This window comes from Euleptes europaea, chromosome 9 (assembly GCF_029931775.1).
Source record: "Euleptes europaea isolate rEulEur1 chromosome 9, rEulEur1.hap1, whole genome shotgun sequence".
Taxonomy (NCBI): domain Eukaryota; kingdom Metazoa; phylum Chordata; class Lepidosauria; order Squamata; family Sphaerodactylidae; genus Euleptes; species Euleptes europaea.
In genome coordinates this window covers 44,293,216-44,307,098 of record NC_079320.1, presented here as the reverse complement: position 1 = coordinate 44,307,098, position 13,883 = coordinate 44,293,216, and the positions used below count along the sequence as shown (strand labels likewise).

The 13,883-nt window shown below is 38.1% G+C and overlaps 1 protein-coding gene across 2 annotated transcripts in view; it reads left to right on the top strand.

Annotated features, from left to right (window-relative positions):
• LRBA (LPS responsive beige-like anchor protein) overlaps positions 1-13,883 on the top strand; it is a 445,808-nt gene that overhangs the window by 131,441 nt on the left and 300,484 nt on the right. For both annotated transcript variants that reach the window (XM_056855892.1, XM_056855891.1), the window contains one exon: positions 739-800. In XM_056855892.1, coding sequence (XP_056711870.1) covers positions 739-800 — 62 coding nt within the window. The remainder of the gene's footprint in view (positions 1-738; positions 801-13,883) is intronic.

Genomic DNA, 13,883 nt, shown 5'->3' with positions numbered 1-13,883 from the left:
ATTAAATAATCTGAAAAAAAGATAAGTGAAAAGGCTCCCCCCTCCATATACACATTTAGGTCATGATAGCACCTTTTAATATTATACAAGGAATACTGGCATGAAGTGTGAATTGCTAATAATACCCAAATTAGTTTATAAACTAATCACAAATATATAATAGGCTACTGCTTGCACTCCCCCCCCCCAGCTTAGGTGAGGGTCAAGGGTCAAAGTACTAATAAGAGTGTTTGGGATGTCTGCTGCCATGAAACAAAATGGAAACTTGATTGATAGCTGGAGGGCTGAAGGGGGAGAGCTCAATGGAGAAAGCAAAGGTCATAGAGCCATTTCCCTTCTGTGCATATATAATGATCAACCCACTTCAAGGTGAAGAAATGTAAGTACTATAAATCAATATACCATATGCTATGTATGCTTTTATTAACTTGGAACACAAATATTTATGTAATCTCAGTTAAATAGCTCCAAGGCATCATTTTATATCAGAAATTCTGCATGACAGTGATGAAATTGATGTCTATTTTAAGCAGATTTTATACTGCTATATTAGTATTTGGATGCTAATACTAAATGACACTGTAAGGTTTCTCCTTTTGTTGATGAAAATCATACTAACCATACAATTGTGCTACTGGTTAAATTTGGATCTCAGGTAGAATTTTCATTAGGTATTAAACATAAAAAAGGCAACATATACCCAAATATATATTAAACTACTTTTTTCTTTTTCTATAGGTCTTGTATGCATGAAATCTAGTAGTTCAGTTGTGGAATTGGTCATGCTTCTTTGCTCTCAGGTGGGTTACAACTGAGTGGAAAGTGAATTGGTTTTGCCAAAACCCTGAAAATGGTTGTGTGACACGAGTTTATTGCACTGATGCTTTAGAGCTGTAGTCTTCAATTCGTAATAAATTTGGACTTGCTGTTAACACCAGCCTACAGTGTGTATGACCCTCTATTATTATTTTTACCATGTCTGTCTGTCTTCTGCTCTTATGCTTCTCCACATTTCCCCCCCTTCTTTTTAAGAACCCAAACAAAATGATGTGTTACTGGAGATGCAACTAACCTTACACTGGCATATGACCCACTTGTATGTTCTAATCCACCAGCTGAAGATGAATTTTTTATGAAACCTGCATCCTATCTCACATGGTCACCTGAGATAGGAAGCTATAATCTAGTTGTTTACTTGATTTTTCACAATATTTCCATAACAAGAGCACAAATGTTATCAACTAAGTTTATATTTAGTTGGTAAATTCAACTAATAATATTTTTACATAGATATAGTAATCTAGTTTTCCTACTACATAGGAATTAATAGAGTTTGTCCCTTTGTATTAGTAAAGCAGTCTTTAAAATACATGGTGCTCCTTACTAATTGTCTTTGACAGATGCTGTGTGTTTGACAAATACTGTAAAAAAGTGAGCCACGATTGCCAGCTATTTGGGTTTTTTTCTTGATTTGTGAAACACAATCACTTGCTATTCTGAAAATCTGAATGTGAAACTTCACTTTGATTAACAGAAAAGCTAACCTGAAGAATTAGAGTTGTCAACAAATAATAGTATGTAGTAGATCAAATAGTTACACTTTACTCATCTCCTATTTTTTTCTATTGTAATTATATAGGAGGTTTCTATTGAACTTTTCTTTTTGGCCTTTAAAAATGATACCTTCCTGGTAGTAAATTCCCCTACTTAAAACTTTAAAATAGCCTTTTTTAATGGGAAGGTTATTGGTCTAGAGGTCAAGGGTTTTGACCCATTTCAAAACCTTTGACCTTCATTTAAAGCCCTTATGGTTTACTTGCCTGACGAATAAGGATAATGCAAAATTAATGTTTTTTTACATCGATTTATTCGTTTTAGTGCCTATATTGCCAAATGTACTTAGACTCTGCTGATGGACATTTCATGAATACAAATGAAAGAATCATAGAAGGTGTGAAAAATCAATAGCTGGCATTGAAAATAAAGTGCAATAAGAACAATTACTTCTGGAGATTACACCTAATGGATTTTTACAATGAACTAGTGAAGACCATTTATGTTTCTAGCAGGCTTCTTATTAAAAGCATCTAGTAAGAACCATGTTCACACTGTTTCTGCTTCCAAAAAGCTTATATGCATTTCTAGTTTTCCTTAACACTGAAAAATTAAATGTTTTTCATCTAAGTAGTAGATCCTAGCTTTTCAAAAGGGTATTGTTATTTATTTATTTTGCCATTTAAGGAAATGCACATATGCTGCTTGAACTTTGAGCATCAGTTCGTAACATATACAAACATTTGGGTTAATCTGGGGGCTTTAAAGGACTTTTTTGTTTTGGTTTGATGTTAGTTTTTTTTCCTGTTCCAAGGCACCTCAAAATATACGTCATGAATTGCATGTACCAGGATTTTCTCCACTGGAGAGTGTAGGTGCTGATGCGATCTAAAGTGGAGTAAATGACATACTCTAATGTGCCTATTTGTCATACATGTCACACTGCTGTTTAATGGTAATCTATTCAAACACAGAATGTGGCACAGGCTTAGTTGAGTTGGTAGCAATCAGAGGTATTGTTCTGTAAGAAATAGTTCAAATATGCTAGTAAAATAAACAGAACTAGCAGCATCCTTTTAGACCAAGGCTGGTTAATATTTTGCCGAATATAAAAATGTAGTGTAAAAAAATGATGCAAAAATTAGCTCCAGATGTATACAGATTTGAGCTAGGGTGATAATTACATTTTTCACTTTGAATTTTCCTGATTCAAAGAGGTCAGTATGGCAATCACAAAAGTGATTTATTTTCTTAAGAGGTAAACTGTCTGTTGCTACATGAAAGCTTGAGAGATATGAAATTGAATTTCATCTCGACATTTTACAGATACTGGGAGGAGATGGGGTTGAGTTTGATTGATTTTTTTCTTTTTGTGGGACCAAGATAGGGAGGAAAGTGAAGTGACCCCCTTCTAAAATTTTAATTAATTTTTTAAGACGAGATGGAGAGGATGGAGTGCCAAAGAGCGAAAGATCAGGTCAAAAAACTAGTTTTTAATCACATAAATAATACAATATAGTTACAAGTAAGCATCTGCAAGTGTGATTTAAAACTTTATGAATTTGTCTGACATGTTAAATTATAGCACTACTTTGATTAATATCTTTTGTGAAGTACACCTAATGAGGTATTATGCTCCGCTAAAAGTATTCCTTATTTCAGCAGATTACTTTGTTTTGCTGTTTTGTTTTGACTGACATATTCTTTTCCAGATCAAACAAGAAATAATTCTCCTTTTTTTAAAGTAACTGATAGTGAGGGTCTTGCAAGAATTCTTTTCTTCTTGTACCATAGGGAATGTATATGTCAGTGGAATTTGGCGCCACCCATATCCTCAGTACATTTGCGGCATCATCATAGCTCTTTACCCCATGGTGTGTGCAAACTTTTAAGTATTTTAATTTGGCTCATCTACTGTACTTAACAGCTTAAAAGTATCCCAGTGTTCATTGTAAAACAGTTTTTAATTCACTCTGAATTCTGAAACCTTCAGAATTCTGAAACCTTCTGTTCCGACAAAAAAAAATCATGTATTTAATATTAACTGAAAACTGTTCCTGCTTATTTGACATTAATATCATTTTTGAGAGAATCAATGCTGCATTCAAGGCCACTTTATAAAAGCATTGTGTTGCTCATCCTAATTCAGTCTGACATACATTCCAATAACACTACCTCCCCTCCAGAGTTTAAAGCTAAATTTATGACTGAGCATTGTGAAGTGCATCATTTAAAAATGGTTTCAACCCAAAACATCTAATAAATAAATAATGTGTATGGCTACTCAGTAGTAGACTTTCCAGACTAGAAATCATTCCAACGGATACTCAACAGTCCACTATCATAGAGGGCTGTCAGATAAATCTTATAGTAGCTGCATTTATGTCCTGTAAATCACATGTTATTGTCTGAGCCTTCTGCCAGGTCATCTATTCTTTCCCCATTTATCAGAAATGCATACAGTACACTGAAAGTAGAAGCACCTTCTAGTCTGGCCTAGATTCCTGTCCAAGTAATTAAACCAGCCAAAAAAGTGAAATCCACAGCCTGATGTTGTTTTTAAATCATGTCAGAATATATGTAGATCTATATCTATGCTGTTCTAGGATACCACTCTCATCTCAGGTATGGTGATACCCTGTTTGAAGTAAAACATTCCTCAATTTATTCAAAGTGAGCATCTGAATTTGTGTCATGTGGAGATTCAGGTGTGCATAAGTGAACTTTCTCAAGTGTACAGTAATTTCAGCATATTTTTTAAGGCTATTTGCTTGAATTTATTTCATAGCATCTTATTAAAATGTAATCTTTAATATCTGTTCTAAAATATTTGTTCCTTATGAATGCCTGTTTTAGGTCATTTCTGGATAGGAAGTCAGATTGTATGATGCTTCTGACAAAGGCTGTGAAATCTTCTATGCCAATATGTCTGTGCTACCCATTGTCAAACAGGATCACATTAGTTTACTTAGATAAGTGATCTAGAGTAAACAACCTATACCCAAAACCTCAAATAAGATAGAAAGAAGTTCTTGGTCCACTGCAAAGTGTGCATTATTGATTTTAGAAAGTATTTATTCTGTCACTTTCTACCTTAATTGTAATTATGGAAGGTCATAGCGTACCGTGAGGGTCTGAAACCTGCATTAAGTAACTTTGAATATGCAGCAACAGATCTAATCGTATTACATATGTTGTCTGGCTAGAATACTGGCTGAAAAGCTTGGTTATGAAACCACCTGTGATTAGGCATAGCAGTGAAGACTGTCTTGACCTGATTCACACATTACCCTAGCGGCTTGATTGTCACCAGGATATATATGTGAAACAGCTTCTATGTGAGTGAGGGAGACTTTAAACACATTAATGGAATTGTTGGTGTATTATCAAAGCAATACATTTAATGCTCTTTAAGTATATAAACTTGTGTGACCACAAACAGTATTTTTACAAGTTGCAACTTATAATTGTGGGTTGTTTCCCGGGTTTTCAATTGGCTGTGCATGTTTGGGAAATGATTCTTGTCCTGTGAGAGTTGGGGGAAAAAAAAGCTTCTTGTCCATGTTGCTAAATAGTTTCTTTGGATCATAGCCAGTGGGGTTCAGTTTGTTCAGCATAGGAGAATAATTATACCCAGTCCGAAATATAAATTCCACAGTTATTTTATTATGCAAGTTCCTGGCTTTCATCACACACCCTGCCTTAAATCTGTGGAAGGGGTGTGAAAGTTATAAACAGAAGTAATTTTTTTAAAGCAGAGAGGTTGCATTGGACATACTCTTGCTGAATTGAATCAAAATTTATCTACAGTCATGATCTGAAAAGATCAGTTCTGGAAGTATGAAGCTATGCTTTCCCCTGCCCATGTTTTTTTTGGGTGGAAGGGTGGGGCAAGTTAGCTTTCCACAAGAAAACCGGCTTCCCCCCCATCTTGTTGATTACTGTTCATCTCTTCCATAGAACTCAATGGTGTCTTCTGAAAACCAGCCCAACTCTTATTTTTGTATAAAAGCTGGTTTTAAATCCAGTTTCCTTGTGGTTTTATGTGTCTTCCCTCCGCCCCCCATGCTTCAGGTGGCTGCCTTAAAAAAAATTAAGTGCTGTATAAACCTTAATGCATTTATATGTTTATTACCTCATTAAACAAGAAAAGGAAGTGTTATAATGCAAAATCTCTCCAGGCATTGGGAAAAGGGTGACATAATAGAAAGCCAGCCATTTGGTGCCATGTACAGCTGGCTTCTCTTTAAACTTGCAGAACTATAGAAGAGCTCAACCCTGAAAAGGAAAGATACAGTCAACAGTGTGAGGGTGCTTCCACAATGGCTCCACTTCTCTAAAAAGCTGCATGTGATTTCATCTATAGCTTGAGATTTGGAAGCTTCTGTACAGTGGCTTATTCCTGAGAAGTCCCATATATGACACTGCACACATCATCACTTGAACACAACAGGGAAGCAACTGTATTGTGTGTTTATGCACAGTAATCTAAGCATTTTAGGGACCAAACCTGCAGAGAGAAAACTGACTTATTCTTGCAAATAAATATTTCATTGTTAGTCTCAATAAATACAGTTATTTGTGGGGAAACAGCATAGCAGTTCTAAGTCAATGTATCTCACGACAGATGTTAAAAAAACGAAAGGTCATAATTTAGATACAGAAGCAAGTTTTTTTCCCTCCTAAACTTCAAGATATCCTGTTGCTTCACCCGCACACTAGGAGTTAAACAACCCCCACCACTTAAGGTGACTTTTGTGCTGAGAGAGCACACCCTGTGGTTTGGCAGTCTAGTCAGAAGGATGGTGCCATGCTGGGTTTCTAACTGGATCTTTGAACAATATTCTCATGGGTGGTAAATGTAAAACAAAGTAATATCAACTGGCACTTAATCCTGTGAGCTCCCTGCTGATTGGGCTAGGCAGTGAAATAGAGCTCTTCCGGACAGGAAGTCAGCCTATAAGTGTGGAGACCCCTGAAAATAAAGTGTGCTTTAATTTGAGAACCTGCTGTTTTACAGCTCGTCTGTTTAATTTGAGAAGTTAGCAAAAGGGGCTAGATGGGGGCAGGGGGTGCTAAAATGTAAGCTAGCTGTGGCAGCAGAAGGCTAGAAAGTACAGAGTATTGCAGCAAGTGATAACTTTTTACACTAATTATAAATATAAGGGAGCAGCTATTTCACGTTATCCGTAGATAATTTCTTAGTTTCAGGTCTCGGTTAAACCTAACAGTGTCATAGGTAAATCAGTGGAGGCTTTCAACATGCATGGTCACTTTTAAAGGTGCTTAGTGCATTCAACTAACTGTATGACTGCAATATTAGCATGCCAGCAATATGTATTCCTTAGCCCCAGACCTCTGGCATGCTAATGCTATGCCCATATCAGCCTGTGCACAAAACCCATGTTGTTTTTGGTTGTTTACTTCATAACATACAGAATTCATGTGATAATTACAGTAATACTCCGTGACTCAGAAGCCACATTTGACATGCCACCGTGGATCTTCTAGGCACTGCTGCCCAATATGTCACTCATCTCATGTTCCAGGAAAGTGGGCAAGGCAATTTCTTTGAGAGCTTGTGGTTGGCAGGTGGTTCCCACCTTGAAACAGCTGCCACTGCAGGGACTGAGAAACAAGTAAGCTGTGAGCTGCAGGCCTCATGCCAGGGATGGAATTAAAGGGTCCATCCCCTCCAACAACCCCCCTCTTTTGCAGCCTTTGTACTCTCATCCTTGTACCTTGAAACAGCTGCCACTGCAGGGACTGGGAAACAAGTAAGCTGTGAGCTGCAGGCCTCATGCCAGGGATGGAATTAAAGGGTCCATCCCCTCCAACAACCCCCCTCTTTTGCAGCCTTTGTACTCTCATCCTTGTACCCAGGCAGCTGTTGGAAGGGGAGCAAGGTGTCCACAGAGAAGAGAGTACAAGGAAAAAGCAAACGAGCCACAGTAGGGTGGGGCAGTGGTTTTACTTCCCTTTCTCCATTATGGCCCTCCTCCAGGCACCGTCATTCATTCTTTCACCTGATCTGTTGTGCCTCATGCTGAGGAGAAGGCGAGAGGGAAGCCCTTCCCCTCCCTCCAGATGCACAAGGGCTGGCTAAAGTTCAACCATAGTAGAGACAGACAACCCCACATGTGAAGGGGTACTCTGGTAGTTAAAAAAATGTTGTAGTGATGAATTTAGTATTAATAGTTATATTGCATTATTATTGTGCATTTGTGATGGTGCACAGGACATCCACATACCATGGAGTGATATTTGTTTTTAAAGATGCCTGGTAGAACTTAATTCTCATAAGCGTATTTAGTATTACACAAAATGGTATTCCTGTTGATTTCCCTGATGGCATTCCACGGTATCTGTATGTTCACTGGCACAACTATAAGGAGTTTGTGTCTTCTTTGATTATTTGGAAGTTAACCTGGATTAATCTATCACAGTATAAACTAATGAACACACATCACTGTAATCTGTAGCCAATAGCCAATGCTGAAATAACAGTGTGGATTAGGCATCTTTTGTGAATCGGCTTATCTGTAATATGAAATATCATTGTGTCATGAAAAAGCCACCTACCAGGGGGAATAAGGCCAAAACTAGGAAGCCTGTCAGTTGCCTCCTTGCTCAAATTAATGACATAATTGCTTCTTTCAAATATTTCAATATTTGGTTCATTTAAACCACAGTTGGTTAAACAAACCCTGTGTTTTCTACCAGATGGTATCTGTTTTTGTATTTTTATGCCTATATGGTAAATTTTGAGATCATTCTGTGAGATGAGAATAAATATACTGATGCTTTTCAAATAGTACTGTAGTATGTTGAATGTTTTAAATAGCATCTATATCTATTGTGTTAACAGACGTTATCATTCATAGGAATAGGTTCAACATATGCCTAGGTCCATTTCACATACTGTTTTTTTGAAGTGATATGGGCAAAATCATGTGACAAATATTCACATATCTGTTTCACTGTGTGTGCATTGGTTTGGATAGTTTGGATGGTTATATTGTATGTTTAACTAATGAAAGGTACAGATGTGGGACAAGTTGGTAGCATGCACCATATAGAGCAAAAATGTAAGGCCCCTAGTTAAGAATGCTGTATACTTTCACCAGTGGTTCACAATCCTGTTGAGCACTGAATTTTTGTGTACCCATTCTAATTATATTCTAGCCATAGTGCATACTTTTTAAAGGGGTGCCTTTACACTGATAGGAATAAGTTAGCATTAAAATTTAGAAAGTCTAACAGTACTTAGTTACTCAGTAGGAAATCTGTGCTTGTATATATTTTAAAAACGGTGTTGTTCCTCAATTAAGTGTTGAAGGAAAAAACGGTGGTGTTCCTCAATTTAAACTTCAATAAGTAAATAAAATAAATAAATAATTTCACTGTCTGAAAGCTTGTGAGTTGGACTCTCTCTCTCTAAATATTGAAATTAAATTCTCATTAGAAGGTAATTTCGGGTATTTAGTGCACAACAGTATAACACCAGTTTATAGGGAGCCTGTTCACAGTGGAATACACCAAATGGTTAAACAGCAGGGAAGTCTTCTGCTTTTAGTTAAAAGCTGCTGTTTCTGTATGGCATATTTACAACTTATTTAATTCTTAATGTAGTGTGCTGTGGGACTGAGCATGCAAAAAAACAGAGGAAAGAGCTCTGCTTTCTGTGTCCAAGGCTATTACTAGCTGTACAATAATAAAGGCACTATTTTATTGGGTTAGTTGTAATTAACTTCAGCACTATGCGTTCGTATAAATCATTCTCAATCTGTTTTCTTTAAATTTTCATCCCTAACCAATTTAACATAGTTATTTTCTAACATTCTTTTCCTACAAGGAATAATGTAATAGTTGTCTCAGAATGGTCATCTGGAAAGTAATGATTCTAATAATAGCTTAATGTGCATAGAAAGGTATTTAATATAGTGGGCTTTTTAAAGGTTGGTTACGATCAATATTTTGTATTTGAGAGATCTGAGTTTGACTTTCAAAGTTCGACACAGATTTATCTATTGCCAAAATATGTTCCCTCCCCCTTTTTGTGATGTTTTCAGTGTTTTCCTGCTTCTGCCTCTTGATACGATAAAGCAAAAAACTGCTGATTTACAGTAAGCCCATAAAAGCTTTGCAGGATAAACCCAAAGTCCAACATCCTGTTTCCTATAGAGGCCAACTTAGACGCCACTGGTAAACCTACACTACACTAGGGCATGGGGGACCTATAGCCTCTCTGTCACCTCCCATCAACTAGTTTTCAGTGCTACTGTCAATGAACATGGAGGTGAGGGAACATTTAGCTATGAGGCTACTAGCTGTTGATATACCTATCCCACATGAACAAAAGCCACATCAACTTTTATTAAGACTTACCAAAATAACAGAAAACAGTGTGCAAGTTTCCAAGATGTCCCGAATTCTTTATGAGGCTGATTTTTTTTTTTAAAGGGGGTGATTTCAGGCTATGTTAAGACCTCATCTGTAAACATAATGTGTGGATTGCTGACCAGGCATGCAGATTTAAAATGGTGCTGGTGTCAGGTTGCACCCTTACCCTTCTGGGAAGCAGAATCTATAAATTTGCCTCACCCCTTTTCAAACCACCCAAGCCAGTGGCCATTACTACATCTTGTGGCAGTTAATTTCATGGATTTGTTCTGCATTGTCTTGACTGCCTTTGCTTTGTTTTGACTCTTGTGACCATTAACTTAATTGGACATCCTCAAATTCTAATGTATGTGGGTGTGTAAAATATGAAACAATATGATCCGCCATTACATCAGATCATCCCAGTTCCCCACAAACTGCACACATCTATGGAGTTTCATCTCATACTCAGAAACCTATATGTATCTAATGGTACCTGCAGAATAGACTAGAACCTGCTTTACAGTGCATTCTTGTCCTTTAAGGGCAAAAGCCCTTAGGAGGCCAGGAAGTCGCTGCCCTGACGTTTTGGCCCCTGTGTCGGCGCCCAGGCTACTTATGACAGCATTAGTGGCCCCAGTGCCGGCATGGAGGCCAGGACACCAGTCACCATCGGCATTCCTGGGGGTGTTCCGACATCCCAGGAGGTGTTCCCGGGGCATTCCAGGGGGAGGAGCTGCTGTTAGGCAGCTTCCTGTCCCTGTTCGCCCCGGGTACACCGACTGCAAGAAGAGCGAGGCTTTGTCTGCTTTTTAGCAGGCGCAGCCTTACTATTCTCTATGGGGCGAAAAGCCCCATTTAAAATTTTAAAAGCCTTTAAAAGGCTTTTTTTTTTTTTAGTTTTTGGTGCCGGGGAAACGGGTTAGGAGGCACTGCAGTGGCGGCGCCTCCCCGCTGTCCCCAAATGCCAAAATCTCAGAAATGCACTGTAAGTATATGTCCATGCTGATACACATACCTGCATAAATTATTCTTCATATGAAACAAAAGTGAATAGAGATATCAGTGCTTTAATATCTTGTAAAATATGAATTAAAACATCACCCATTTAACATCCTTTGATTCTGTCAATAGTGTTCTGACATGAAGCAATATGCATATAATTTCAGTGCAATAAAAATAAAAGGGTACTTACTGCTTCTGCCTGCCTACATTCTGTAGTTTAAAGTCTTATAAAAATAATTAGCCACTATATAGTTATAATGGCAGCCTTGAAAGATTTAGCCTGGAGCAGTCTCTAATGAACAGGGCTTGTTTTTTCCATTTGGGCTTTGAGATTCCCTAAAGACTTGACTTCAGACCTCAGAGGGCAGCAGCTGCCATTTGTCTTGAGTACTGGAGTTGCCAAGCAGCCAGGCCATGTACTAATAGAACACATTTGTACAGATTCAGCACATAGAAGCTTGATATAGAGTTAATGATGATCATCTGTTGAGAACTTGTAGGTGGGTAGAGTGAAAGAAACTTCTATCATTCCGTTTCGAAATCGAACTCTCTATGTTGATTATAGGGAGAGCATGGTCTGGCAAACTTGATGCCATACTCTTAGAGCAGTGTATGGAGAGAACACTGATTCACTCTTACATTTTTCAAAAATGGTTTCCCTGTAAAAATCAGTCACAGTTGATGAGTTTAAATGCATGCCACGTATCTGTATCTAATTGTTGCAATGGAACATGCTATTATGTCATAGCTATAACAAAGAACCAAACACCATTGATAGTGGAGTTTTCCCTGGATCATAAGCTTTGCTGTTGGAATAAGTTAAAATTTGAGATTATGACTGGGCCTCTTTTTATGGAGCAGATTATTCCAGCCTTCCAGTTCCTGCTATTTCTTTCTGCATCTCCAATTCCTGGCTTGAAAGAGGATCCTTGGGAATAGCATGGGATGCACCACAGAGAGCTAGCTGGAAGGGAATCCAGAGGAGTCTAGAAAGAAAATCTCAGACCTCTCCTTTATGTTACAAGAAGTGCTTCCATTTGCATGGGGACGGTTGGATTGAACCCTCTGATTGTTGCAGCCTGATCTTGATCCTGAAAGCATTGTCTACAGCTCTATGTGGGCCCCAGTGCTTGTCGATAATTCTTGTTAGGAGCGTCCTAATTCATTTAGATGGAGGAAATAGCACCATGTTGCAAGTACACATGTGATCAAAATGAGTGCAGCCCCCTTACCCGTGAGAAATTCAGCCTGTGGCTTTGCCTGGCTGTCCCCGAATCTGTACCTGGAGGTGTGCTCTAAGTGCCATTTTATGGGACTGGTGAGTAACAGATGTTTTAGCTTTATCAGAATTAAATATTTTAATTGTGGTTATACTTTGACAGTGGGTTTTAAAATTTATGCCCTGGTCTGAAATTAACTTTCTTGGAAATAAATTGCATTCCTTTTAAATGAGCTTACAGCCAAGTACATTTTCTTAGAATTGGACTCTACAGCTAGTGCGTATACATTTTTTTCTAGGGTGTATTATGCCATAAGAACTAGCTGAAAGGGTCCTTTATTGTGTTTATTTTGTTTATGTGATCTTTATTGACTTGCTTAGCACACTTGCAATAGACTTGGTACTGGAAAAGTGCTGATATCAAGTAGAAACATTGAAGAAAATTTCTTGGTAGTTTTCTTTTTAATGGCACAAAATTGCTATATCATGAGCAACTTCTTAGAATTGACTGTTACCCTGGGATACCATTTGTCTTAAAAAGGTTAAGGTCCCCTGTGCAAGCACCGGGTCATTACTGACATCTCGATGTTTACTAGGCAGACTTTGTTTACGGGGTGGTTTGTCAGTGTCTTCCCCAGTCATCTTCCCTTAACCCCCAGCAAGCTGGGTACTCATTTTACCAACCTCGGAAGGATGGAGGGCTGAGTCAACCTTAAGCAGGCTACCTAAAACCAACTTCCGTCGGGATAGATCTCAGGTCATGAGCAGAACTTGGACTGCAGTACTGCAGCTTACCACTGCGCCACAGGGCTCATACAACCATATGTCTTAGTCCTGTGGTAATGCAATTCCCCCTTTCCCCAATTGCCCAGTTCCTTAGTAGCACAGTTAGAGTTGTCAGGTTTGAGGTCTTCCTCCTTGTACATTCTTAATGGAAATAAATATTGAAATGTCTTCTAGTTTTTCATTTTTTGCACATTTCCTCCCATAGGATGAAAATAAAATGATTACAGGGTAATCAGACAAACATTAATAAAGCGGGTTGTTGAGGCAGCTCACAGCAGAGTTTTAAAAACAATTCCTAACAACGCATTTTCTAAAACATCCATTGACGTAGCTGTTAATACTGTATCATAAAAACCGCAATCTGTTGCAGAAGTAGTATTAAAAAAATGAACAAAACAGATAATGTGACATCATTAAATGCCTTATAAAAGACAGTCGGGATAAAAACAAAACTTGTGCACAAATGAGCAACTGCAGCAGGAAAAAATAGTATAGAATAAATATAATAAAAGGTGTAGTCAAATTAAAATGTCTTACAGTGCAATCTGTCCTTCTCCTGGGGTTATTACAAACTAATATATTGGGAGGCTCTGGCTTTTCACAGGCCCTGCAGAGGTTTTATGCTACAAGTAAGCGCCACTTGTTCTGTTTATTATGTTAAATGAAATAGGAATCTTATTGATTTTAGATACCTTTGTGATTTTAATTATTTTAGTGTATTGTTGTGGCTGGTTGTGAGCTGCCCTGAGCCCAGCCATGGCCAGGGATGAGGGTGGAGTATAAGTAGGGTTGCCAACATCCAGGTACTAGCTGGAGATGTCCTGCCATTACAATTGATCTCCAGCCAATAGAGATCAGTTCACCTGGAGAAAATGGCCGCTTTGGCAATGGGACTCTATGGCTTTGAAGTCCCTCCCAAACCCCGCCCTCCTCAGGC